We start from the raw sequence: 24204 nt of genomic DNA, 5'->3' as shown, positions 1-24204 counted from the left end.
AGTAGAGTCCGTCAAAAATATTATCTCTCCTAATGGGGCCAAACGGCAAGTAGCAATAATGATGAATAGTAAACTAAAAGTAATTTCACCATTTAATATATTATTAATCATAAACTTCGTAAAAACTATGGATCAACGATTGTATATGGTACTTTACATCATTCACCATTGTAATGATGTACCTGACTCTGATACAAACTTATTAAAGACACACAATACAGTTTCGTAATTTGTTCCCCAATAATAGATTTTGTTGAAATGTTCTTTATTAAAAAATCATGTAATGATGTATTGAAAAATGAAATAAAAATACTAGGTCATCAGCTTTGTTTCATTTTTATTTGCCCGTAGATATGATGCGGTTTTTAACATTTTTCAAAATTTCTATACTCCTAAAATATATTTCAGTAAAGTACAGTAACCAGCATCAGTTTGATATCTAAGCATTCTTTAACGGAAAACAATATATCTATTTGAAGCATGCTCAGAGAAATCAGTACAAAATTATTTTGTACTTGTTCAGCAGATCCAAGGGCTATTTTTTGCATCTTTTTGTCAAGTTGGTACTTCTGCTATTTTATTGCGTTTTACACAATAGAATTAAATCAATCTCTGCACATACCTTTCGTTATGTCTACCTAATCTAAAACAAAAAGAAAAGTGATAGGTCACTATATCAGATTTCGCTTAAATCAAATTACAACGAGGTGGGGTGTGGCGGGCATTTATACAAAGCAGGTTGGTATGAAATACGTAATCAATTTTTATTTCAAACAAGGGCATACATTCAGCCAAACTTTTGACAGTATTCAGTCTTATATTCGCGCGATATTCTAAAAAATACTTTTGATGTATTTCAAATGTCATTTGTAATGACATATATACTATAATGCGTTTGTTTAGGGTTAATAAAACAAATTTCTCTTGTCTGAAATTTTGTCACTTATCAACAAGTCTAACACGACCAGCAAATAACCTACATACATGTAGAGTAAAATCTTTCTCGGGTTATTCTGCAATATACCTCTCGCGTGAAATGACGTCATCCAATCCAGGTGCGTTGCACGGTCATGAAAAGTAGTTACCATTTTTTCAAACACTGTTATTCTTGTATCATTTTCTTTTGATTTATCTGAGTATGTTTCCACTAGATATAGTTTTCCGTTATAAAAATGCTTAGATATTACATTTATGCTGGTTATTGTACTTTACTGATCAGAAATATATTTTACGAGTATGAAAATTTTGAAAAATGTTAAAAATATCATCATTTCTAGGTGCAAATAAAATTGAAACAGTGACGGTGAACTATTGTTATTTCATTTTTTTATACATCGTAACATGATCTTGTAATACAGAATATTTCAACAAAATCTGTTATTGAGTAAAAAAACGAAACTGTAGCAAGCGTCTTTAACCTATGAGATTGGACATATTGAGGTCAGTTTGACTGACTGAAAATTCAATTCATCAGCTACGATGAGACACTATTAACTAGAGAATATTTCTTAACCACATTCAGTACAACAGTTATTTCCCTTGAAACAAATCAATAATGCAGCGATCCTGTTACAGTTCGATTACTAGGTCATACGTGTTTACACGTTTTCAAACCAAATTGTTTCTACTTACAAAATGACCTTTATACTTTTGGATTATGTTTTGCTTTAGCTTGAGCTTCCGTTTTTCTTATACAAGACACATTAAAATATGAGTTAAGGTTACAAAACGCAATCTCTAATGTTTACAAACATGATGTTTACGAAAACGAACTGTATCATGCGTGTTGTAAATCTAAAAATAATTGTATAGCGTGGCAACGACAGTTTATTGATCAGTTTATATATGAAGGAGTGAGCGTAGGAATATACCCATCCAGGTTTAAATTAAGGTAAGTTACATGTATAACGTTTTATGGAATATGAATGTCGGGTTATTATTATTTGTTTGCGTTTCTTATTCTAAAACATTTTATATCTTTATATCTGTCTTTGTAACTTCCTATAGAACACTGCTGCCATTTTTGTTTACCATAACCACAGCTTAGCAGTCCGTAAAAAGATCTTTATATCTGTTGCGATAAATACCATTACAAATTTCAAGTGTAACAAGTTTGTAGAAATTTAACTTTTTTGTGTTGTAATAAAATACATACATGTACTTAATTTTCCTATTACAATTTACAGGTTACAATCACATGAATTTTTGAAAAATGGCGACAGGTGGAAAATCACAAATCAATGCCTCTGACGTATTTCACGATTTTACATGTTTGCCTTGTCTAGACGGTGGCAAAAACACGGAAGCGGTATTTCATTGCAATGACTGCCAGATCTTCTATTGTAAAAGGTGTGTTGTGGGTCATAATACATTCACCAAAAATCATAATGTATATGACAAGATGTCGAAACTTTTTGGACAGTGTAATTTACAACCAAAGTCTTTGTCTTCAAGTGAGCTGCCGATGGATGTATGTGAGGAGCACCATGGGCAAGTGATACAGATGTTCTGTAGACAGCATGATATTGTTTGCTGCACAGTTTGCATAGCCGTAGAACATAGGTAAATATCTGCACTAAATATACCTGTGTATTTTCAGAAGAAAACTCAATGACATTTATTTTCGTATTTATAAACATCATTGGTGTAATAATATCAAGAATAGTCTTTACCACGAGATTATAAATTACAAGCGGAATAATTCCAAAATAAAATAAAAAGATGGACATACGGCGTCATTTGAAAAAAATATAGCTAAAAGTATTTTTCTGGCGGTTAAGATCAAGCTAGGTTATTATTAACCTGATCTTTAACCTATTAGAGGGCAGCCAAGTTAAACAATTATATCACAAAATCGTGCGTTTGTCATGTACGTTGGTATCGTTTTTATCATATGCAAACTTGCTTAAAATGTATGAATACTTATAATTACACTTTCAATATATATTTCTTTGCTTCGCTGATTCGAAATGAAATGTAAGTTATGTATGAAGTAATGAGTAATAAAGTTACGTGGGTAGAAAACTATCTAGCTAAATATTACATTTGTTAACGCGTTTTCACTTGTATCCTTTCTATTATTTCGTATAGAACAATATTATTATTAAAACATGGTCAGTATTTTTTGGGTACTCGCTTATTGTCGAAAATTTGTGATTTATATATTGTGAATAGAGTGATTTTTGTGTTGCTCCATATAGCGATAATAACATTAATTTTGATAAGGTATGAACATTTACAAAACAACTGAATAATAGATTCAGTGATATATTGAACACAATAATCATTATAATAAAATATCTATAAACTTGACAAATTATAATGATTATACACAACACTGTAAAAACGTGTACGTCTATATATGTATCTAATATGGACTCAGTAGAATTTTATTAACATCAGTCTTTTTATTGTCAGTACTGTGCCATTTTATTAGTTCTTTAATATTTGTAATTGTTTATAACTTATTCTATATTTCACAATTTATTTCTTATATACAAAGTAAATAATTATTCTTTATTATGTTGTTCACATGCCTGTCATCAAAATATCAGAAACAAACAGAAAATTTAAAAGCAGAAATACAAAATCTGATGTTGACTATAAGATTCTTTCACTGGTTGGAGATGTTGGAGCTGCAAATGGCTTCTGTCGAGTAACCGCCTGATCAGTTACTCAAGAGCCGGGTATTCTCAATTTTTCTGCGCCTATTATCAGTGACAGAAACTTTTCCTTGCATACTGATTTAAGGAAATAATAATAAAAATAAAATCAGATGAACGGTTTTCTTTTTAGAACTATTTTACACCGGACGTCGTTTGACGTACTGACCTCAAATCTATAATTAAGGTAACTTAATTGACAAAATATGTTCTACTATTCTGGGTCAATGTGACCTTGGCCTTTGGCTTACTGATCTCAAAATCAGCAGGGGTTATCTGCTGGTCCTGATCAACCACCTATCAAGATTTGTTAAATTTCTTGTTCATAAAATAGAGAAAAGTAGAAACTTCACAGGTCGCTCAACACGACAAAAAGAATAATGTTTCAGGCTCTGTTTGATTAAGCCTGTTCACGGACGGTAGTGGAAATACATGCTACCGTCCACGCCATCTAGCCCCGGGTTGAGCGTTTTCAAGTTATCATCCAGAAACGGTTCAACTGTTCCGGATCACTGTGACCTTGGATTTTGACCGCCTACTTATCCCCAAATTTAAGTGAACCATTTGCTGGTCATGATTAACCACCCTGTAACAGTTTCGTGAATCTAGACCTAAGCGTTCTTAAGTTACCGTTCAGACATCGTTTAACTGTTCTGGATCACTGTGAACTTGACGTTTGACATACTGATCTCAAAATTGACAGAGTTCGTCGTTTGGTCATGGTCAATCTTCTAATCAACTTTCATGATCCTAAGCCCAAGCAGTCTTGAGTTATCATCAGGAGACCCGTTCTTCGTCAATATAACCTTGACCTTTGACCTACGGCTCTAAAATCGATATGGGTCGCTTGTTGGTCAGGATCAACATCTCTATTTAACTTTTGTTGTTCTATGTCCAAGCGCTTCCAAGGTATCGTCCAAAATTTGTTTAACCGTTACGGGTCACTTTGATCTTGACCTTTGACCTACAAATCTCAAAATCGACTGTTGGTCATGACCAGCCTCCCCATCAACTTTCATGATCTTATCCCCAAAAATTCTTCAGTTATCATTTGGAAACAATAGACCTGTTCTTTGTCAATGTTTCCTTGACCTTTCATCTACTGACCTCAAAATCAATGAAGGTCACTTACTCATCATGAACAATTTCTATTAAATTTTGTGATTCTAAATCAAGTCGTTTCAAAGTTATGGTCCAATTTTTTTTTAACTGTTCCGGGTCACTGTGACCTGAACTGCGACCTACTAATCTCATTAGAAGAAATAAGACTGATTTGCTGGTTATGGCCAAATTTTCGATCAAATTTCCTGATCCTAGGTCTAAGCGTTCTTGAGTTATCATCCGGAACCGATTGGTCAACATACCGGCAGACCGACAGACAGACCGGCCGACATCTGCAAAATAATATATCCCTCCATTTTTTTCTATTATTTGACAAAAAACAGCGTTTTCAGGGTAATGTCTGTGTAATAGACTTTTAGCTACTAGCTATAACTATAGGATAAAGATATTGAGAAAGGAGATAGATCTTGAACTACGTTTAAGGCTTAAATATTTCTCTCTAAATATGCTTCCGTTTAATCTATTCATCCGTCCGACTTTGTGTTGTGCATATCTAAATAATAGTTGACGCATAATTATCAACTTCTATTTAAAAAACTTGTGCTAGGTTTCTTCCTTCTTTTTTCCCATATAAACATAAGGAGATACAAATGTAGTATAATATGTTTTGTGCACGTAATGTTCTGTTTGAGAATTCATTCAGCCAGATCTTCACAAAGTAAGAAATGCACATTAAAGGCCTAGATTTTGGCAGTGGGCCAAGGGATTTCTGTCTTCACCAGCACAGTTGGGGGCTAATGACCATCACAGTATGGTTCCAATAAACAAGGGTCATTGTTTATTGGAGAGTCAGTCTACCTTTCAAGTGTATCAGTTAGTGAGAAGGGGAAACAAAGTAATTTATTTTAAATTAATGAATAATTAGTAACATTTAAACTTATACTAGGGTTTTGTTTTGGGCATTTCTATGTAAAGAAAAATATTGTTGATCAAACACAATAATAAAATAACCAGAAACTTATTTTCACAATAATAAAATAATGAGAAACTTTCTTAAAGAAATATGCAAGTTTTTATTTTTTTCAAATTCTGTCTGGAGAATTGTGATATTTCAGAAAAATGTGACTTTCACTCATCTAAAGCTGGCAGAATACTGTAGATAACATTTGTCTAAAGTTGAAAACAGTTTGTGCATTTCAAAATTACAAAGCAAAGCATGAAAAAAATCACTTTTGGCAACAAACTGAAAATGGAAACTGAGTATAGATGGAACATAATAATTTTATATTAATTTTTTGTCAACACAAAGAACTCATGAAGTTTTCACTATACTTGTGTTTTATTGTCATTATTATTTTCAATATTATTACTGTATCTTTTATCATCCTATATGTAATATGATAATAATAATTATTATTATTATTATAATATTAAAGTAATAGTTATTATAATCTATATAATATCAAAATAATAATAATTATTAATATCATTCCACATTCACTGAAGAAAAATTAATTTCTTTCAACTCCACTGCACACATCTTCATGGTCTAGTTGGGGTCCTGCTGTCTTAATTGCCCTCTAATCAGTTACTGTTACATAATCGCTGATAAGCAGCAGATAAGATGGGAGTTATATATTGGATTTGGGGGGGGGGGGGGGGGACACTTATATAGTAGTGAATCTAGGCCTTTAAGTGCTTAAAAGTAAATTTAACTTTTATTGACCATATCGACATTATTTATAAGTCCCGTGTTTTCCGGTATTTCCGTACATAGGGTCAGGGGGGTTGGCGAGATATACCGATATAAAGACTGTGTACAATATTAGCGATTATTTTTGCCAGAAGATAAGAATTTATGAAAGATCTTACTTTCTCACAATGGAAATACTATTATACGACTTCGGCAACATTTTTTTTTTGCAAAAATAATCTGTTTATCCTGAAAAATGCAAATAATTTCACACCTTCGGTATCGAGCCACGGAAGCGGCAGTGTAGAATAAAAGATAAAATTTCAAAAATAAAGTTAACTTTGAGGATATTTTTGCTATATCTTAATTACAACAATGTTTACTGATAAACTGCAATACTTTTTTTATTCATTTTCTTTGTTTAAAACTTTAAAAAAGGATAATCTAAACACTGTAGCGTAATGGCCGATACCCCACTCACCGTGAAAACGGCAACGGGCGTTTATTAGTGGTTAATACCGGAAAACGGGATTTTATCTATAATGTCGATATCGAGAATATTAAAAAAAGTATTTCTTCTATAGCCCTTCAACCATATATAGTGTCAGGAATGTTGTGTTATAGGCAGATCAAATTAAAATTCGATATCAATCTTCGAGCAGACTTGTTTTGAAAAATTTGAATTTCAGTTTTTTAAGTGGCTCAAACTTCAGTGCCCGTACTATATTCAGCCCTTGACACTTTTAATTTTATTTTCTAAAAAGCTTACAATTCAAAACTTCGTTCTTAATTCGTCATGCAATAAGTGTAATGAGGTTGAATTTCGAGTTTAAGGCTTGAACGAAATTTGAAATTTCTTTGAAATTGAAAATTATATTTGGATCTTGCTCGTCAGTGCGAACTTCTCACAGCTACGGGTTAGGTATAAACATATGTGCAACAATTTTAATTGGTTATTACACCGAATTGTTCAAAGCATATGTTTCTTGCTTGCAAATAAATATGTTTTCTACCTTTTCATATACATTTATACAATTTGTTCTAAGACATTGTATTGTTTTCTTGGATAGCGATGCATAATCACTACTTAGAATTATAAAACTGTCACTGAATTGGTAAATGTTATAGCTAAAGCCGTGTGTTTCAGATTCTGCGAAGGTGTAGAATATATTCCGAAAATTGCTAAAGGGCATCTGCAGGACAAAAGGAAAACTAAGATGTCTTTGGAAGAAGTAAAAAATGATTTGCGAAATCTAAAGTCCAGAATGGAAAATGAACTGAAAGAGTTTAAGATTCAATACGACGGTGTACTTGGTGAAATACGGACGTTTAAGAAGCGCTTGATTGAACGAGTTGAGGACTTGGAGAAAAAGTCAGTTAAAGAATTACAGGAAAGGTATAAGCAGATAGCTGACGATATAAGTGTTTGCTGCAAGAACATTGATGGTATTCTAGATGATACTGAAAAGCGAATTGACAAGCTCACACATTCAGAAAACAACAATGAAGCTCAATCTTTTGTGAATATTAAATATGGAGAAAGGCTGTTTTCAGATGCAAATGCATTCCTAAAACAAGCATCTTCGAGAAAGATGGGGACTTTGGAATTTGAGACGAACAGAAGTATGGAGACTTGTCTACGTCAGGCCCAGTCACTTGGAAAACTTACAGTATGGACTACGGACGACATTGTTGGTAATACAAATACAAATAATCTAAATACATAAAGTGTTCTAGTTAATGCATTTTGACACTTAATTTATTGAATGTAGATATTGCTTTCACAAAGATTTTTTACTTTTTGTATTATGCTAGGAATTATGCATAAATCATACATCTTTTCATGGTGAGCTAAAGGACTAAACATTGCAGTTTTATCGTGGCCTTCCAGGATATTTGTAGCGAATGATGAGATTTTGAAATAATTTTGCACAAGTGACCATCATATCTGGCAAGACTCTTTTCACTAAAGTCAATGTTACGCTTAAAGATCAAATATTTCAAATCATTATTGACACCGCACAGTGAAGTTCTTGAAAGAACATGTACATAGGAGGACACTTGACATCAATTATAGGTTTGTATGTTTGGGTTGAATAGTTACTATTCCGCATTTCACATAAACTTGTACCACCGCTTCTGATTCTTTTAACTCTTTGATTATTATAAAACGATATAAATGTTTATAAGTAAGACTTATTCTTGATAGGAGAAACAGACATGAAACTTGTTTTGTGGAAATATATTTTAAACGACTGGACTAACTGTTGACACTTGAAAATTAACAATGTATATTTCTTCAAATGAACGCTTACCTAAAAATAGAAACTACTTCATGGAAATTCACTTGTTGCACGGCTTATAAGACATCACATGTAGTAATCTGCGGAACGCTGACGGATATTATATTTATTATTTCCTAGTTGAAACGTTGAATATTTATAGGGGTTTCATTGCGCTATTATACCATACAAACAATAATCACTCGTTAAAAGCTAGGGTAAAATGAATATTCACTTTCACTGTAGATTTTGTTCAACGGTGAGCGCAAAAATGCGTTTAATTTCGAAAAGGTTAGTTTTAGTCGAACGCTGTTCATTCCAGTCTTTACGCACACTTATTAAGTAGCCACGTTCTGAGAATGCAGAGCCGTAAAAAACTGTAATACGTATATTTAGATAAGTATAAGCCACCTTTATCTTTAGGGTTAAAATCTAAAATTGTTAGCCACCTTTAACTTCTGGTTCAAAATCTTTTACAGTACAATTTAAGCCACCTTTATCTTTTAGGGCAAAATCTAATACATTATAATTGTTGGTCACCTTTAACTTTTGGGTCAAAATCTAATACATTATAATTTTTAGCAACCTCTATCTTTTGGGTCAACATCTAATAAATTATAACTGTGAATCTGAAACGTGTGCTTCATTCGATCACCATTTACAATAAAATTATTTGATTCAGTGGTGTTAAAGTAGTATTTTAATGTGACGAATTAGATTTTTGTTTCTTTTTTCGAGTTAAGAGACTGCACTTATGCTCCATGTATTTGATATTTACAAAGAAAAAAAGAGGAAACAACGATAATACAATAAACAGTAATGAGTGCTACATAGTTTAATCCACATTTTTATGACGAACTTAAAGACTATTCCTCAGATATTTTGCAAAACTGTTTCAATTATTTTTCAAGGTAGGCTCATTTGGGTAGTCATGGAATTATTTTTCACTTTCGGATAAATCAGAATCAGTTACTAACATGATTAAACAAGCCTGTGCGTTTAAGTCTGAATCGACTTTGTTTAATGATTAACTGCACTAAAGAGATATGGGCCATTCAATGAGAAAACTTGTATTAGTGACATGGTATAACGATTGTATAATTAGTAGAGTAAAATACTGGAAAATCGCTGTTTTTCTGATGTTGCTCCAGAAACTAGAAACTAATATATTGTAATTCTGTCATCTAAGACAAATCAAATCCTACCATTTTTTCATATAAATGTTGTTTCTGTTGTCATGGCAACGGAAATTCCAAAGCACCTTTGCCTCATAAAAATGTACAGGTGTATAGATAAAAGGCTCCTGATGAAACTAAAAATATACGGTTAAGTTATTTTTCAGTAAAATCGCTTTAAACTGTTCCTAAATATTCAAAAGTATGATGTTCAGTAAGTGTTACGCATAATTTGTTCCATTAATGACTTGAAAAATACACGCCATGCACAACGACGTCCTGCTGCTTTTATGACGTTCTTAACGTCACGTCTCAAAATACCCTAGTTGACTAAATTAAAAACATTGTACCTCTTAAGATAGTGAATATAATCACTTCTTTCGGATTTGAAAGATGAAAGAATGTTCTTCATGAATATGTTATTATCTCAATTTTGAATTTTTTCTCGTGGTTTTCTCGTGGAACGCCCCATACATATTGCATTTGTTTAATATGTTAAAACAAAGTAGTTATAAGAACAACTCCTGAGAAAATTTATCCCCGCAACAAAAACATTAAAAGCATTGTCTATAAAGACCACCCTTGGGAGTGCAAAAAAGTTGTCTTAATTGCGCGGAGATCTTTATTTACTGGTTAAAATACACTGTAATTAATAAAATGGGAAGCTAAACGTGTGTTTTTAGAGCCAAATGGTCTCTGTTCGTAGGTGGTCTTTTACACAGGTTTGACTGTATATGGAATCATACCTAAAGACTGATGCTAACTGTAAGGATAACAAAATGTAAGACAGACTAGGATGACAAATATATCTGGTAAACTTTGCTTAGCATTGAAATTTCTTATTGCATGGTTGTCCTTGTTGCTTAATATATCGAAAATTAAAATAAACGTTCTTCACTACAAAAACAAAACAAAAGAGGAGAATTGACCAGACATTCAGTTACATATTTATTTAGATAACAATGTAGAATATAATAGAAGCGTAGTAAGAAATCAAGCAAGCAAACAGAAGCCTCGATTTTATATAGTATATATTATTCATTTTTGGTGACGAAACGTACAATCAACCTAAGCGGACTACTATTGTATGATCTCCATTATACCAAAATGCCAGAAAATATAACAACACTCAGCCAGTTACATTAAATATTGTTGAACTGCATTTTAATAGTAGCGTCCTATTACCTTAAAATACACTGCGTCATGGCGTTTGTGTAATTTCTACAAGAAACTGAATTTTATCCACATACTTAATTTTAGATGCAAAGCCTATTCGGGGTGACGGTAAAACATCATTAACTTCAATGTCTTCTACCGTTGGTATAAAGGGTCAAAAGGGTCGTGACAAAGCCCAATGCGGTAAGAGTGTTGAAGCCCAGCCTTTACCTATGACGTGCGCACCAACTAACTCGACTGGTTCAGAAATGGGTCGAATCAGTATCTTTCCTACTACTGAGACAAAACGGGGACAATATGGTTGTTTTGATAACTTCTACGCAGCTGGGTGTCAGGGTCCTCCGATCAGTAACTATGGGGTTCAGCAAGGGCTCTCAACTAGATCGTTTAGTGGACCGACGCAGCAGAAAGGGTTTGGTACAATGCCATGGAATGATTTTGGAGGGCAGCAAAGACAAATGTTTCAACAACAACAGCCACAAACACGGGAATTTTATTGTTCTTCTACATCAGTCTCATCAGCTGCAGTTAGCTTTTTCCTGTACTTGCTAAAATATCTGTTTACAAATTATCAAATATTCAAGGTTTTGCTTATCGTCTCATTTAGCACGATTCAGAGTTCAGATGCGCTGGAAATGAGTATCCAAGCATCTAAGCTCAGGACCGTGGTAATCAGTCAACAAACCACAATAAGGTCTTGGAATGTTATAACTTACGTCAAAATATTTCCTTGTCGGCCTCCGCACCGATCGTTAATTATCGCGGAATATACAACTTTTGATTTACTTCTTTGTGTAACTGACAAAATAAACGAACCTACTTAGAATCTTGTTTAAGTTATTAATTTGGCTTCTTCTGTATTTTCTACCGTTTTGAATGTTGAAAGTAATTGTTTTAATAAAGCAACTGAAGGAAAGAAAGATACTGAGAGAAACATTTATTTGCCAATTATAATTTGTCTTGTGGTGGTAAAAAGTAATCGTTTATGTATTCGGTGCTCAAAATTACAGTGAATAGTATATAACAGTCATTTTGTAAGTTGATGAAATAAACATGGACCTGGCATACGGATAGAAATATCCTGTTTAAATATCGACACATTAGTAGTTAAAAACGACAATATTTTTTATATTAAACATGACACAAATATAAAAAATGATAACATGTTGTGACGTAGAAGACTTCCAAATGATGCCATCATATCATAGGCAAATATCGCAAAAAAAACCCCACTAAGGTCTGTGCATGTTATTTGACAATATGTTACATAACATGTTGATTTACAGTCATGGATTTATAAAAAATTACACTGTACAAAAATTATTTTTCGCAAAAATCATACTTTCATTATGAAAACTTGCATAATGTCCATATTTTTCAAATCAGACTAGCAAAACTTCAAGATCCATATCTTATTTATTTGTTCAATTTTCAATAAATGAATTATGAAGGAATATTGATTAGGGTTTACTCAAACCTTACACTATCCGTAGGTGCAAAACTACTTTAAGTTTAGGTCGCAAATTAAAAGACTAATAATAATCTTTTTTTTTCAGCAAAGAACAGCGGATTTCTCTGTAGCACCAAAGACTGAGGCGACAGACGATCCTCATTTTCCTTATGGACGGGTTTATATTCCTTAACCCCCATTAACTACATGTACAGTCAGATATTAAATTACATACCAGGGCATGAATAAATGGTAGCAGGCTACTATTAATCTCAGCAGTGGTTTAGATATCTGGTCCTTTAAAATGTTCACAGCGGGTAGGGAATTTACCATGGACGGATACGTCATAGGTCCAGTAAGGATTAATCTTGGTAACAATTCATATTCAGAGATTATTCATGTAGCTCCTATTGAGGATGACATGTTACTGGGATTGGACTTTATGCAGAAACATGGTATGAAAATAAGTATCCCTGAAATTAAGGACAATAATATGCCTTATTTGGAGATTAAAGATGAACATGTATATTTAAATGTAGGACATTCTCAAAGGCCTGTTAGAGTAGCCAAGGTAACAGTGGGTAAACGTACAGTATTACCACCCAACTCTGTAGCACATGTCAAATGCAAACTAAGTACTCCCATGCCTGACTATATGATTGAACCTGTATCAGGATTAAAAGTCTTGGTACCAAGAACTGTTCATGCTGCAAATAACGAACTTAAAATTTGCGTTTTGAACATCACGGATAGGTACATAACTCTTAAAAAGACTAAACCTATTGCAGAGGCAAATGAAGTTACTGAGATCTTGCCTGGGGCTGACGACTTAAATGAAGTTGGCCCTCAAGTTCAGAAAACTAATGTCTCTCAAAATTCAGAAGAGGCGGAGCAAGAATTCATGAATATACCGGGCCATCTAACAGACATGTTTCAAAAATCTACTTTAGAACTAAATGAATCTCAAAAAATCTTATTCGGTAAATTGTTAGTTGAATATCAAGATGTGTTCGCTCGAGATGAATTTGATCTTGGAAATTTTAGTGAAATAGAACATAGAATTGATACGGGCGACACAAAACCAATCAAAACAAAACTGAGACGTACTCCCCTGCATTTTGCTGCAGAGGAAGAAGCACATCTACAAAAAATGCTTAAAGCAGGTGTCATCCAGCCATCAGTTTCTGAATGGGCATCTGCCCCTGTCCTTATTCGAAAAAGGGACAACTCAGTCAGGTGGTGCCTGGACTACCGTGCTCTTAATCAAACAACGGTTAAGGATGTTTTTCCTCTCCCTAATGTAGAAGAATGTCTCGACACTTTGCAAGCAAATGAATGGTTTTCTAAACTTGATGCAAATTCCGCCTACTGGCAAATGAGAGTAGCGAAGGAAGATCAAAAGAAAACTGCATTCCTAACAAAGTACGGTCTTTACAAGTTTGTAAAAATGGCTTTTGGTTTATGCAATGCTCCTGCCACATTCTCTAGGGTCATGAATTTAATCCTACATGGGCTAAATTGGAATATCATCCTTGCCTTTTTGGATGATATTCTGGTTATGGGTAGAACGTTTGAAAACCACCTTAAAAATTTGGAAAAAGTCTTCGCACGGCTAAGACAATATAAACTAAAGTTGAAGCCTAAAAAATGCGAATTTTTCCAGAAAAAGGTAGAATTCCTTGGCCGATTAGTAGATAAAAATGGTCTGGAAATCAGCGATACACATATAGCTGCAGTCAAAGATTGGCCAATTCCTAAAAATAAGAAGGAAGTACAAAAATTCTTGGGTCTAGCTAACTATCATAGGTCGTTCATACCGAATTATGCAAAATTAGCTGCCCCTTTATATCAAATCACAGGCAAAGAACCTTTTCGGTGGGAAAATGAACAAGAAATTGCATTTAATCAAATTAAGCAAAATTTAACATCACCACTTGTCTTAGCTCTACCAAATAATGAAGGTCAATTAATTCTAGATTGTGATGCCAGTGACTTGGCTTCTAGCTGTAGTGCGATTTACAAGGCAATTTCGGCATTATTTGTTAGGCCGACCAGTAATTGTAAGATCTGACCACAGTAGTTTGACATGGCTGCTGAACTTCAAAAATCCACAAGGCCAAATAGCCCGATGGATCGAAGAGCTCAGTCAATACAATATTAACATTCAGCATCGCAAAGGTCATAAACATAATAATGCCGATGCCTTGTCAAGAATTCCAGATAGAGACATGGTAGACTGTCCAAATGACAAGTTAGGAAGTGAAATTCTAGAAAGTCTGCCTTGTGGTGGTTGTTCAAAATGTGTAAGAGCCCATGATAATTGGTCAAATTTTGCCAAGGATGTAGATGATGTGATTCCGTTGTCCTCATGGAAAAACTTCACTACTCATGACCAAAACTCTATTTGTGAATGTACCCTAAATTGGTCAGAATCTTCAAGAGACTTAAGTTGGCCTGACAAGAGTTGGCCAAACTTACCTGATGTAGATAATATGTCTGATTCTACAATGGATGCTAACACTTATTCTGAAAATAGGCCCGACAAGAATTGGCCGAGTTCAGTATTAAGTAACGCAGAATCCGATAGATCACGACATTTTGACTATACAAAAACTGTTTCTTGTGAAAATGATGAAAACTTGTTGCATTTCCATTTAGATATTGTAGGAACCCCTCGACCAGTCATTTTGCTATGTCCTAGTTCCCACAATCCTTCCATAAACAAGGTATGTAGGAGTGTAACAACCATATGGGGACATCAGAACCAAGAAATAGTTCAAAAACAAGCGGATGACCAAAATTTGTCAATTTTGCGAAAATGGCTTACAGATGGTACTATCCCTTCTGAAGGAACTATATTTTTGGCTAATTCCAAAACTAAGAAATATTGGAACAATAGAGAAAGATTTTTTTAAAAAGATGATGTTATTTGGTTTAGAAACAAACATGATGAAATACTTTTACTTGTTCCCGAAAATTTGAAAACATCTATTTTAGAATTGAGTCATGATATTCCATCATCAGGTCATCAAGGAAGAGATAGAGTCCTAGCTAAAGTCAAATGTAAATATTATTGGTCAGGAATGAAAAATGATATTGAACAGTACATTTCTTCTTGTGCCATCTGTAAGCAAAGTAAAAAGGGAAGTAAGATATCACGGGCTCCAATGACAAATTTTCATGCTGGGTCACCAATGGAGCGAGTACATCTTGATTTTTTAGGCCCACTCCCAAAAACGAAAAACGGGAATGAATACATTCTCATGATGGTCGATCAGTTCACTAATTGGATAGAGTGTGTCCCACTGCCTTCTCAAACAGCAGAGGTGACTGCTCATGTCGCTGTGAACCAATTTTTTACCAGATTCGGCTATCCATTCGAAATTTATACGGATCAGGGGCGGAATTTCGAGAGTCAACTTTTCACAAAAATTTGTGAAATGCTCCATATACATAAAGCTCGTACAACTCCCTATAGACCCTCTTCCAATGGTCAAGCAGAACGTACAAATTTAACCTTGATGAACGCTATCCGCTGCTATATTGGGAATAACCAAACTCAGGGGGATAAGTACTTGGCACAAATAGCCAGTGCAATAAGGTCAAGTGTTAACAGGTCCACGGGCTTCACTCCAAAGAAATTAATGTTAGGGAGGGAGGTAAATCATCCTGTAAACATCATGTTTCCCACACCATCTAAAACTGCTGATGTTGGAGAGTATGTCTCTGAACTAGAACATGCAATCTCCAAAGCACATGAGGTAGCTCGCAAAACTCTCAATACAAGTCAAGAAAGAATGAAAAGGGACTATGATTTACGTTTGCATCACAGATCATTCAATCCAGGAGACCTTGTTTATATCCTTGATTCAGCCTCTATAAAGGGTAAGTACAAAAAGTTACAACCCCCTTGGAAAGGTCCAGGTATCATATTGGCTAAATTAAATTCGTACCTGTACCGAATCAAGTTACGAAATGCAATCTGTGTTGCTAACCATGATAAGTTAGCCCCTTGTAATGTCAGGAAGCTACCGGTCTGGTTAGAGAAGTATAAAGATAATTTCCATTATTGGTAAAGTCCATACCAACTGAGTCACGGGGAAAACTAGTACCTTGTATTGTCTTTGTAGACGGCCTTATACAGGTGAATTTATGATTCAATGTGATTATTGTACCGAATGGTATCATGGCGCCTGTGTGAACGTCTCTTCAGACGATGCAATAAGAATTGATAAATACTCATGTCCGCTATGTTCTCGGAGTTAATATGGACCTGTTGATAATCGTTATTATTTCAGACTGATTATGACAGCGTTAACCCCCAATTGGGACCTGGTTAACAGCACCATCGCTAAAATGGATGCCGCTTCTCAAGAAGGTCGCTTACTACACCCGTACCAAATGTTCAAAGAATTGTCTTGTTTACACGGGTTGGGGGAGGGAGATTTTAAACGTATTATAATCCAACAGGCCCAAATAGCCAAGAACATGAATCCACCGCACGGAAACTGGCTTAAAGAGGCTAGAAAAAATGCTAGCTGCTTTTTTTGCGGCACAGTGGGTCAAAGATGTATTCCCCCCTTTAAATACTCGTAAGAGACCTGCTAAAAGGAAGGCGGTCTCTCTTACCAATGTTGTACCAGTTATTCCGTCCAGTTCAGCCACTGTGGATCCTGTTTTGAGAATTGAACCTAATTTATTACAAGGTTCGGCTCTACCAACTCCATTAACACCAGTTCGTGCTGAAACTGTAACTTATACAGGTCAAACTAATTCTGAAAACCAGGGGAATGTTGACAAAGGAGAGTGTCCAATGAAGGTTTCTGAGGACTCTCAACTGGAAATCCTGGAAAACTCCGGTAGTACAGTTCAGAAACCTCTCCAGGTCACACTACCTGATCCTTTGCCTGAAGAAGCTCAACCGGAAATCCTGGAAAACTCCGGTAGTACGGTTCAAGCTAATCTTCAAGTCGCATTACCTGACTATGTTGCTGAAGAGCCTCGACCAGAAATCCTGGAAACTTCAGGTATTACGGTCAAGGCAAATATTCCTGTTAATTGTACTAAATATATAGCAACCAAAACTATCTGGAATAGTTCCTATAGGTCAAGTACAACTCCTGTTGGTCATGATGATCATAATCTGCCCATAGGAGAAAGGTCAAAACCAACTCCTGCAACCCCTCAGGATTTCAAAATCGTTATTCAAAATGAAATTCCTGTAACCCGTACTAAACCCAAAACCCAAGGTTGGAGTGTATGTCCACTGTGAGGAAAGCATCCAAGACGCCTCCGCTGGCACGCCAATCGATTCCACCTTTCAGTTTTATTCATTGATCATGAAACTGAAACCCAGGTCAACGATCCAGCATTCCATCAAGCTACGGGTGGAATGTCTCCAGTTATTTTCTAGGTTACTACTGGGCCCAAATGCTGGTCTTGAAGAGTTAGTTGATTTCCATAACGCCAACTCTGCTCTACCTTATAACTGCTCTGTGTCAGATAACAGTCAAAGAGCAATGCAACTTCTTTGTTTCAATCAAGGTTGGCAAGCCCCCAATGTGTTCACTCTGTCACCTATTAATTCGTTGGCTTGTCTCATTCACTGGAGGGTCATAGTAACGACTTGCAAATATCTCTCTCTCGAAAAAAGGGAAGAATTTGCAACCTTCTGTGATGAAACTGGGGCCCAATTACACTTGGAAGTACCTAAAAATGTCAGGACCCCTGCATTATGGGAACCGCAAGGGTTCAAAGAAGTTGCCACAGGGGATCATAACTCATTACAAATTACAGTTACCCCCAATCCCCCCAAAAAGCCGAGGTTGCAGTACAATGAAACGGAAGCCAACTCTTCACAATCTCAGGTAACAGCCAATCCTTGCGACAATTCTACCATGCTATCCAATGAAGTGGATGCTATAGATTGTCATTTTCATTTAGACCGTACGGGGAGCAGAGTACTCAAGAAATCACACAATCAATCACCTGATGATCTCCTTACTCAGATCTTGGAGTTTCGGCAGGTGGTGAGTCCTCTGGTTCCTGTGAGGTTACTGGGAATGGTCGCCAATTTTTGTGATCCAGATAGCTACCCAACCCTCTTTCCCTCGGATTCTAGACTCAAGATATCCATTGGTTTCCATCCGAGGAAAGTACGAGCATTCTCCCAGAAACTACTTAGCGATCTGGTTGGAATTCTAAATAATCCAGCAACAGTTGGACTTGGGGAAATAGGTTTGGATTGGACTGAGCCTAGGATCACACGGTCTACACAAATACAGGTGTTTAAGGATTTGCTTGGGGTTTCAGACTCAAACAGGGTGCTTATTCTCCACCTAAGGGGAGAAACCCCTGCTGACTTTTCCGTCTTCCACACCGGACTGGAAATCGTTAGTTCCATTTGTCGGAAATCCCAGCCTATCCACCTCCATTGTTTCAGTGGAGATTTGTCCGTAGTCGCATCTTGGGCGACGTCTTTTCCGAATTGCTATTATGGATTCAATGCCAATGTGGCCCATTTCGGACCTCAGCAGGTAGCGGCGCTCCGGGCGATTTCGTTAGACCGAATTCTCTTGGAAACCGATGCCCCTTATTCGCCTCCTGTAAAGGGGATCTCCAAGAGTGCGCAAATAATCAACACTCCTGCATTCGTAGGAGATGTTGCCAAGTTGGTTTCCGAAGTCCGTGGGGTCGCCTTGGATCGCTTGATACCGGCTTCGGTAAAGAATGCCAAAGATTTATACAAATTCTAAAGAAATAAGTTTCAGTTTGACCTGAGTAGATATTCTTTTTTTGTATTATTTTTGTACATTTGTTCACAGGTTCACTATAATTTTAACCCGGGAAACCTGGTTTCCGTTTGAACTGAGTAGATATTAATTTTTATGGTATTTTTGTACATTTGTTCACAGGTTCACGATAATTTTTACCCGGGAAATCTTGTCTGACTATTTGACCCTGATTTGGGTAATAATATTGATACATTCCAGAATTTCTCGGAAATCTTGTCCAGTAAGTTAAATAAATCTGAGTAATAACGAACAATGGTGTATCTTTATACTGATTTCATTTCACCATTTTGATCAGTCGGAATTCCAGATAATCCTGGAAAACTGGCCTGATTTCATTTCCCTAGTAACTGGACGGATAACTAAATTGTAAATATGTACGTTAGTATATAATAATTTTAAAGGTTTTATTAAATTTGGGGACGTATTTTAAATAATATGGGTTTATATTTTCCTTTGGTCAATATCAATAATCTTGGATGCGCATCCTGGTTATCGCACACACACCAAACTTGATAATTTGGGTTACCTTATTAGTTCTAAGTGGTGCTGACCGGTTCCATAAAATGGGGAGGAGTGTCGTAGCCCTACACTTTGTCAGTTTACAGAGGTAACTACGGCCGACGATCATCAGCTCGATTATGGGAGGAACATGTTCCATTCCACTATTTACTAAAATCAAGCATACCGGAACTGACGTACGTGGGCGCGAGAAGTTGTCAAACCCCACTCTTTCACCAGCTTTCCTTCAGTACACTTCAAACTTCTAACTCTACCGACCTCAGTCGACTTTAAACAGGTAAGTCATATTTAATACAACTTTATGATTGTTAAATACTTGTAGCTAGCTACAGCTACTTTATTAATATTTTAAAACTACATATTGTGTAAATATTACTACTTACCTGTAAATCGCGCCATACCATTCATTATCCCTTTTAAATTAATCGTCAAATTACGAATTAAAAGATTCCTTTCTCACGACCTTTCATGTTTACAAATGGCATGTTGATACAAAGGGCGATAAATTGTCAGTTATTTGATAATGAAACGAAATGGCAAAACACGGAAATGTTACAATACATGCTTGATAAATGACGTTTGTCTCTTCATTCGTTTATTGTCCCAATAATATAGTGTTAATTGATAAAATGCATTAATTGACGCGAAAACGTGTTGAACTCCACACATTTTTGTGACGTAACTTTAATCGGGTTTTTCTCGAATGACGTAACGCCGCATTTGGGCAAAAAATCTCATGGCGCGACACATATATTTACATTACTCCAGGGGCGACTTCGGACAGTCCAGTATTTTACATATTGGATCCTTTTCGTCTTATATTCTATAAACAGCTGATAAATAAAATGAATTATAAGAAATCTAAATCATTCAAGATGTCTTTCAAGATCAACATCGCACAGAAAATAGTTCGAAATTACTTTCCATATTTGTTTTTCAAAATACGCAAAATAATGATACATTTAACATATATCAGCAGCATAATTTATCAATATGGACAGACAACTGTATATGCAAAAGAAAATCAGTTATCGGGTGTCACTAAGAATCCTGTTAATGAGGATCTTTTGTCTGTCCTTACAGCAGTGATACCACCGCACATAGTCATTTTTGTTTAGATGGAATGTGCCTGATACACTGATAAAATATCCGTCCCTGTCAGGTTCTTTATTTACTACATATTGATCTTCCTAAGCACCTACTTCTGATTTATGTCGATAAATATAACATAAAACATAATATGTTAATTCACCGTACTGTTTTCAAAATTAATCTTCATGGCAAAGTTATATATCCAAGGTACTTTACAGGTGAGACTTCCCGTTGAGTTGACACTATTGCCATAGTTCTCAATAATGTAAGGAAATACAACCGATATAGTTCATGTTGTGCCCCAAGCCGTGAAGGCATCCTTGTTGTCTGAAAATGCTTACAACGTTATAACGACTGCATTAAATTGAAACTTAATGAAAATTTTGCTTTTAATTATACAACATGTATTTCATTTTACATTTGTTTTACAATGATCATTCGTTCCATGTACAAAGTAAGCAATTTGTACGTACTGATAGTGCAACATTAGAATTTATTTGACTTACACATTTTTTGTATTTTCCTTAAAAGTTTTGTATGAATTTGAATATCATTAGATATTAATCTATATCATGTTCCATTTTTATGTGACACACAAAGGCACAACACAGGAGACAGCAGTTACAGGTCATAAGTGCAGACTCTATTGGCAAAGGGAAGGACGCTCCCAACTGATCACCTACCGCCCGCCTAAAGCTGGGCAACCCTGAGTCAGTAAGGTGTTGGTTTGCGACAGTCTGTCTGCTTCTTGGGGTGCAAAGCGCTTATGGTATATAGCTATGCCAGACAAGCAGACCGTAAGTCTTGGCACCTATTAGAAAAGAAAGAAGAAGGAAGTATCCATCACTTCGCTTAGCAAGCTGGAAGAGACGAGACTGGTAGATGATGGATCGCCACAACATTCTTCTGGCAAGAAAAGAGTCAAGATGAAAGACGTGATCATGGTTTGGGGTTCGCAGTGAACGCATCACTTCTGTCTACGTCAGAACTACACACTGGAGGCACAGAACGCATACTGTCACTGCAAATAAACTCCAATATAGGTCCTGTCAACTTCATAGCATGTTACGCTCCAACCATTGGCTCTAGCTCTGCTGTGAAAGATTTTTTCTATGACGAGCTCGATTCTCTTATTGGACAAATGCCACAAACAGAAGGCCTATGTCTGCTTGGTGACTTCAATGCCAAAGTCGGCACCTCGCATGTTGACTGGTAAACATGTATTGGTCACAACGGAGTACTGGAGCTATGCTGTACCAGAAATTTCTGCATCACCAATACCTACTTCGAAAACAAGCACATGCACAAAGTCTCCTGCGTGCAGTGCCCTCGCTCACATCATTGACACCAACTGGGTCTCATCATCACCAGAAGAGCCAATTTGCAAATTGTGCACATTACAAGGAGTTATCACAGTGCTGACTGCGACTCTGATCACTCCATTGTCATCAGCAGAGGTGTGTTGATCCCGCGCAAGCTCCATCATGCCAAGCCCAAATGCTTGCCAAAAATAAACACGGCTTGTACACGGGATCCAGAGAGGACTTATGATTTCATTTCCACCATCAACACAATTCCCTATGCTGAGATCGACACTTCTGCTAAATCCAGATGGTCTTATCTCAGCGCCACCATCCACACCTGTGCCATCAATGCTTATGGAAAGAGAGAAAGAACAAATAAGGACTGGTTTAAAGCTAACCTTCAAACACTTGAACCTCTTTCCGCAGCCAAAAGAAACGCTCTGATGAGGTGGAAACAAAATCCAACGCAACAGAACCTATATCTCCTGCGTGAAACTAGAGCTAAAAGTCAGCAGACGGCCAGAAAATGCGCCAACGACTACTTGCTAGAGTTATGTGCCTCCATTGAGCAGGCATCCTCTGCTGACAATATTAGAGCCATGTACCAAGGCATAAAACAAGCAACAGACCCTGCCACAAAGAAGACAGCTCCTCTCAAGTCAAAAGATGGTCAGATCATCACAGACCGCAGTAAACAGATGGAAGGTGGGCGGAACATTACCTGGAACTGTACTCCACCGAGAACACAGTTTCTGAGTTTCAACATGTACTCCCAAATATGAGTGAACTAGATATGCCATAAATGCCATAAATGCTTTAGCAAGTGATAAGGCACCAGGAAACGACGCTATACCACCTGCAGTCATCAAGGAGGGAAAATCAGGTCTGCTCCCACACCTTCATGAACTCCTGTGTCTCTGCTGGAAAGAAGGCGAAGTGCCACAAGATTTAGTTTAATCATATTTTATTGTAATTACAACACAAGACATTATGGTAAATGTACATCAAGACAGTTATATACAAATACATATGTAAATATATATACAACAGCAAACTATCATTACATCAAGACATATATAATACATCTGTACATTAATATACATTCGGTAACTTAGCAAAGGTGTGAAAATACAAAAGGGTTGGACAACAATTTTTACCAACATGAGAAATAGGTCCGTCCCTGAAGTTATGAGGGATGCTAAGAATGTGACACTGTGCAAAAATAAAGGTGAACGCTCAGACTGCAACAACTACCGGGGAATCTCTCTTCTCAGCAAAGTGTTTGCCAGGGTTTTGCTCAAAAGATTACATGTTCTAGCCGAACGAGTCTACCCAAAAGTACAATGTGGCTTCATGTCAGGTCGCTAAAACCATTGACATGATATTCTCTGTGAGGCAACTGCAAGAAACCTGCATGGAGCAAAGTCAACCCTCATATTTGGCCTTTGTCGACCTCACCAAGGCCTTTGATCTCGTCAGCCACAGTGGACTGTTCAGCTTCCTAGAACGGATAGTTTGTCCACCCAAGCTACTTATCAAGTCATTCCGTACAGATATGGAAGGCACTGTCAGCTTTGATGGGGACACATCTTAGCCATTTCTCAACGGTGTCAAACAATTCGTGCGCACCCCTACACTCTTCGGCATCTTCTTCTTTCTAGTCCTGTACCATGTATTCAAATCTTCTTCCGATGGTGTCTACATCCACACCAGACATGATGACAAACTCCAAAATCTAACTCGTCTACGCGTTAAGTCCATGGTTTCTCGCATTCTCCTTAGAGAAATGCTGTTTGCGGATGATGCTGCTCTTGCAAGCCACTCTCATGATGGCCTACAGCGCCTAATAGACCGCTTTTCGAATACCTGCTTAGAGTTTGCTCTGATAATCTGCATAAAGGAGACAGAAATCATCGCACAGGATGCTCCAATACCTCCCTCAATTTCTATAAACGGCTCGCAGGTGGCAAACGTAGACAACTTCAGATACCTGGG

The 24204-nt window shown here is 36.2% G+C and overlaps 2 protein-coding genes across 3 annotated transcripts; both read left to right on the top strand.

Annotated features, from left to right (window-relative positions):
- Window positions 1–1425: 1425 nt before the first annotated feature.
- On the top strand, window positions 1426–12795 carry LOC128550686 (uncharacterized). Of its 2 annotated transcripts, XM_053530229.1 has the most exons (5): window positions 1435–1891; window positions 2187–2562; window positions 7565–8112; window positions 11135–11577; window positions 12607–12795. In XM_053530229.1, exons 2-5 carry the CDS (start codon window positions 2213–2215, stop codon window positions 12691–12693), a joined length of 1428 nt encoding a protein of 475 aa, XP_053386204.1. In that variant the 5' UTR covers window positions 1435–1891; window positions 2187–2212; the 3' UTR covers window positions 12694–12795. The 2 variants fall into 2 exon arrangements, with proteins under 2 accessions (XP_053386203.1, XP_053386204.1); XM_053530228.1 differs by lacking the exon at window positions 12607–12795 and having other exon boundaries at window positions 1426–1891; window positions 11135–12485.
- A 5044-nt stretch (window positions 12796–17839) lies between these two features.
- LOC123524191 (uncharacterized metal-dependent hydrolase YcfH-like) lies at window positions 17840–19255 on the top strand. The gene has a single exon (XM_053529847.1). It carries the CDS (start codon window positions 17840–17842, stop codon window positions 19253–19255), a length of 1416 nt encoding a protein of 471 aa, XP_053385822.1.
- Window positions 19256–24204: the final 4949 nt, after the last annotated feature.

The sequence above is a fragment of the Mercenaria mercenaria genome, chromosome 18, assembly GCF_021730395.1.
Source record: "Mercenaria mercenaria strain notata chromosome 18, MADL_Memer_1, whole genome shotgun sequence".
Taxonomy (NCBI): Eukaryota; Metazoa; Mollusca; class Bivalvia; order Venerida; family Veneridae; genus Mercenaria; species Mercenaria mercenaria.
This window is presented reverse-complemented; position numbering and strand designations above follow the sequence as displayed.

What these genes read in the sequence shown, in the direction of transcription:
- LOC123524191 (XM_053529847.1), top strand. Translation starts at nt 17,840, where the DNA reads ATGAAACTGAAACCCAGGTCAACGATCCAGCATTCCATCAAGCTACGG.
- LOC128550686 (XM_053530228.1), top strand. Translation starts at nt 2,213, where the DNA reads ATGGCGACAGGTGGAAAATCACAAATCAATGCCTCTGACGTATTTCAC. An exon ending in TGCATAGCCGTAGAACATAG is followed by an intron (nt 2,563 to 7,564) that starts GTAAATATCTGC and finishes CGTGTGTTTCAG; the next exon opens with ATTCTGCGAAGGTGTAGAAT. An exon ending in GACTACGGACGACATTGTTG is followed by an intron (nt 8,113 to 11,134) that starts GTAATACAAATA and finishes ACTTAATTTTAG; the next exon opens with ATGCAAAGCCTATTCGGGGT.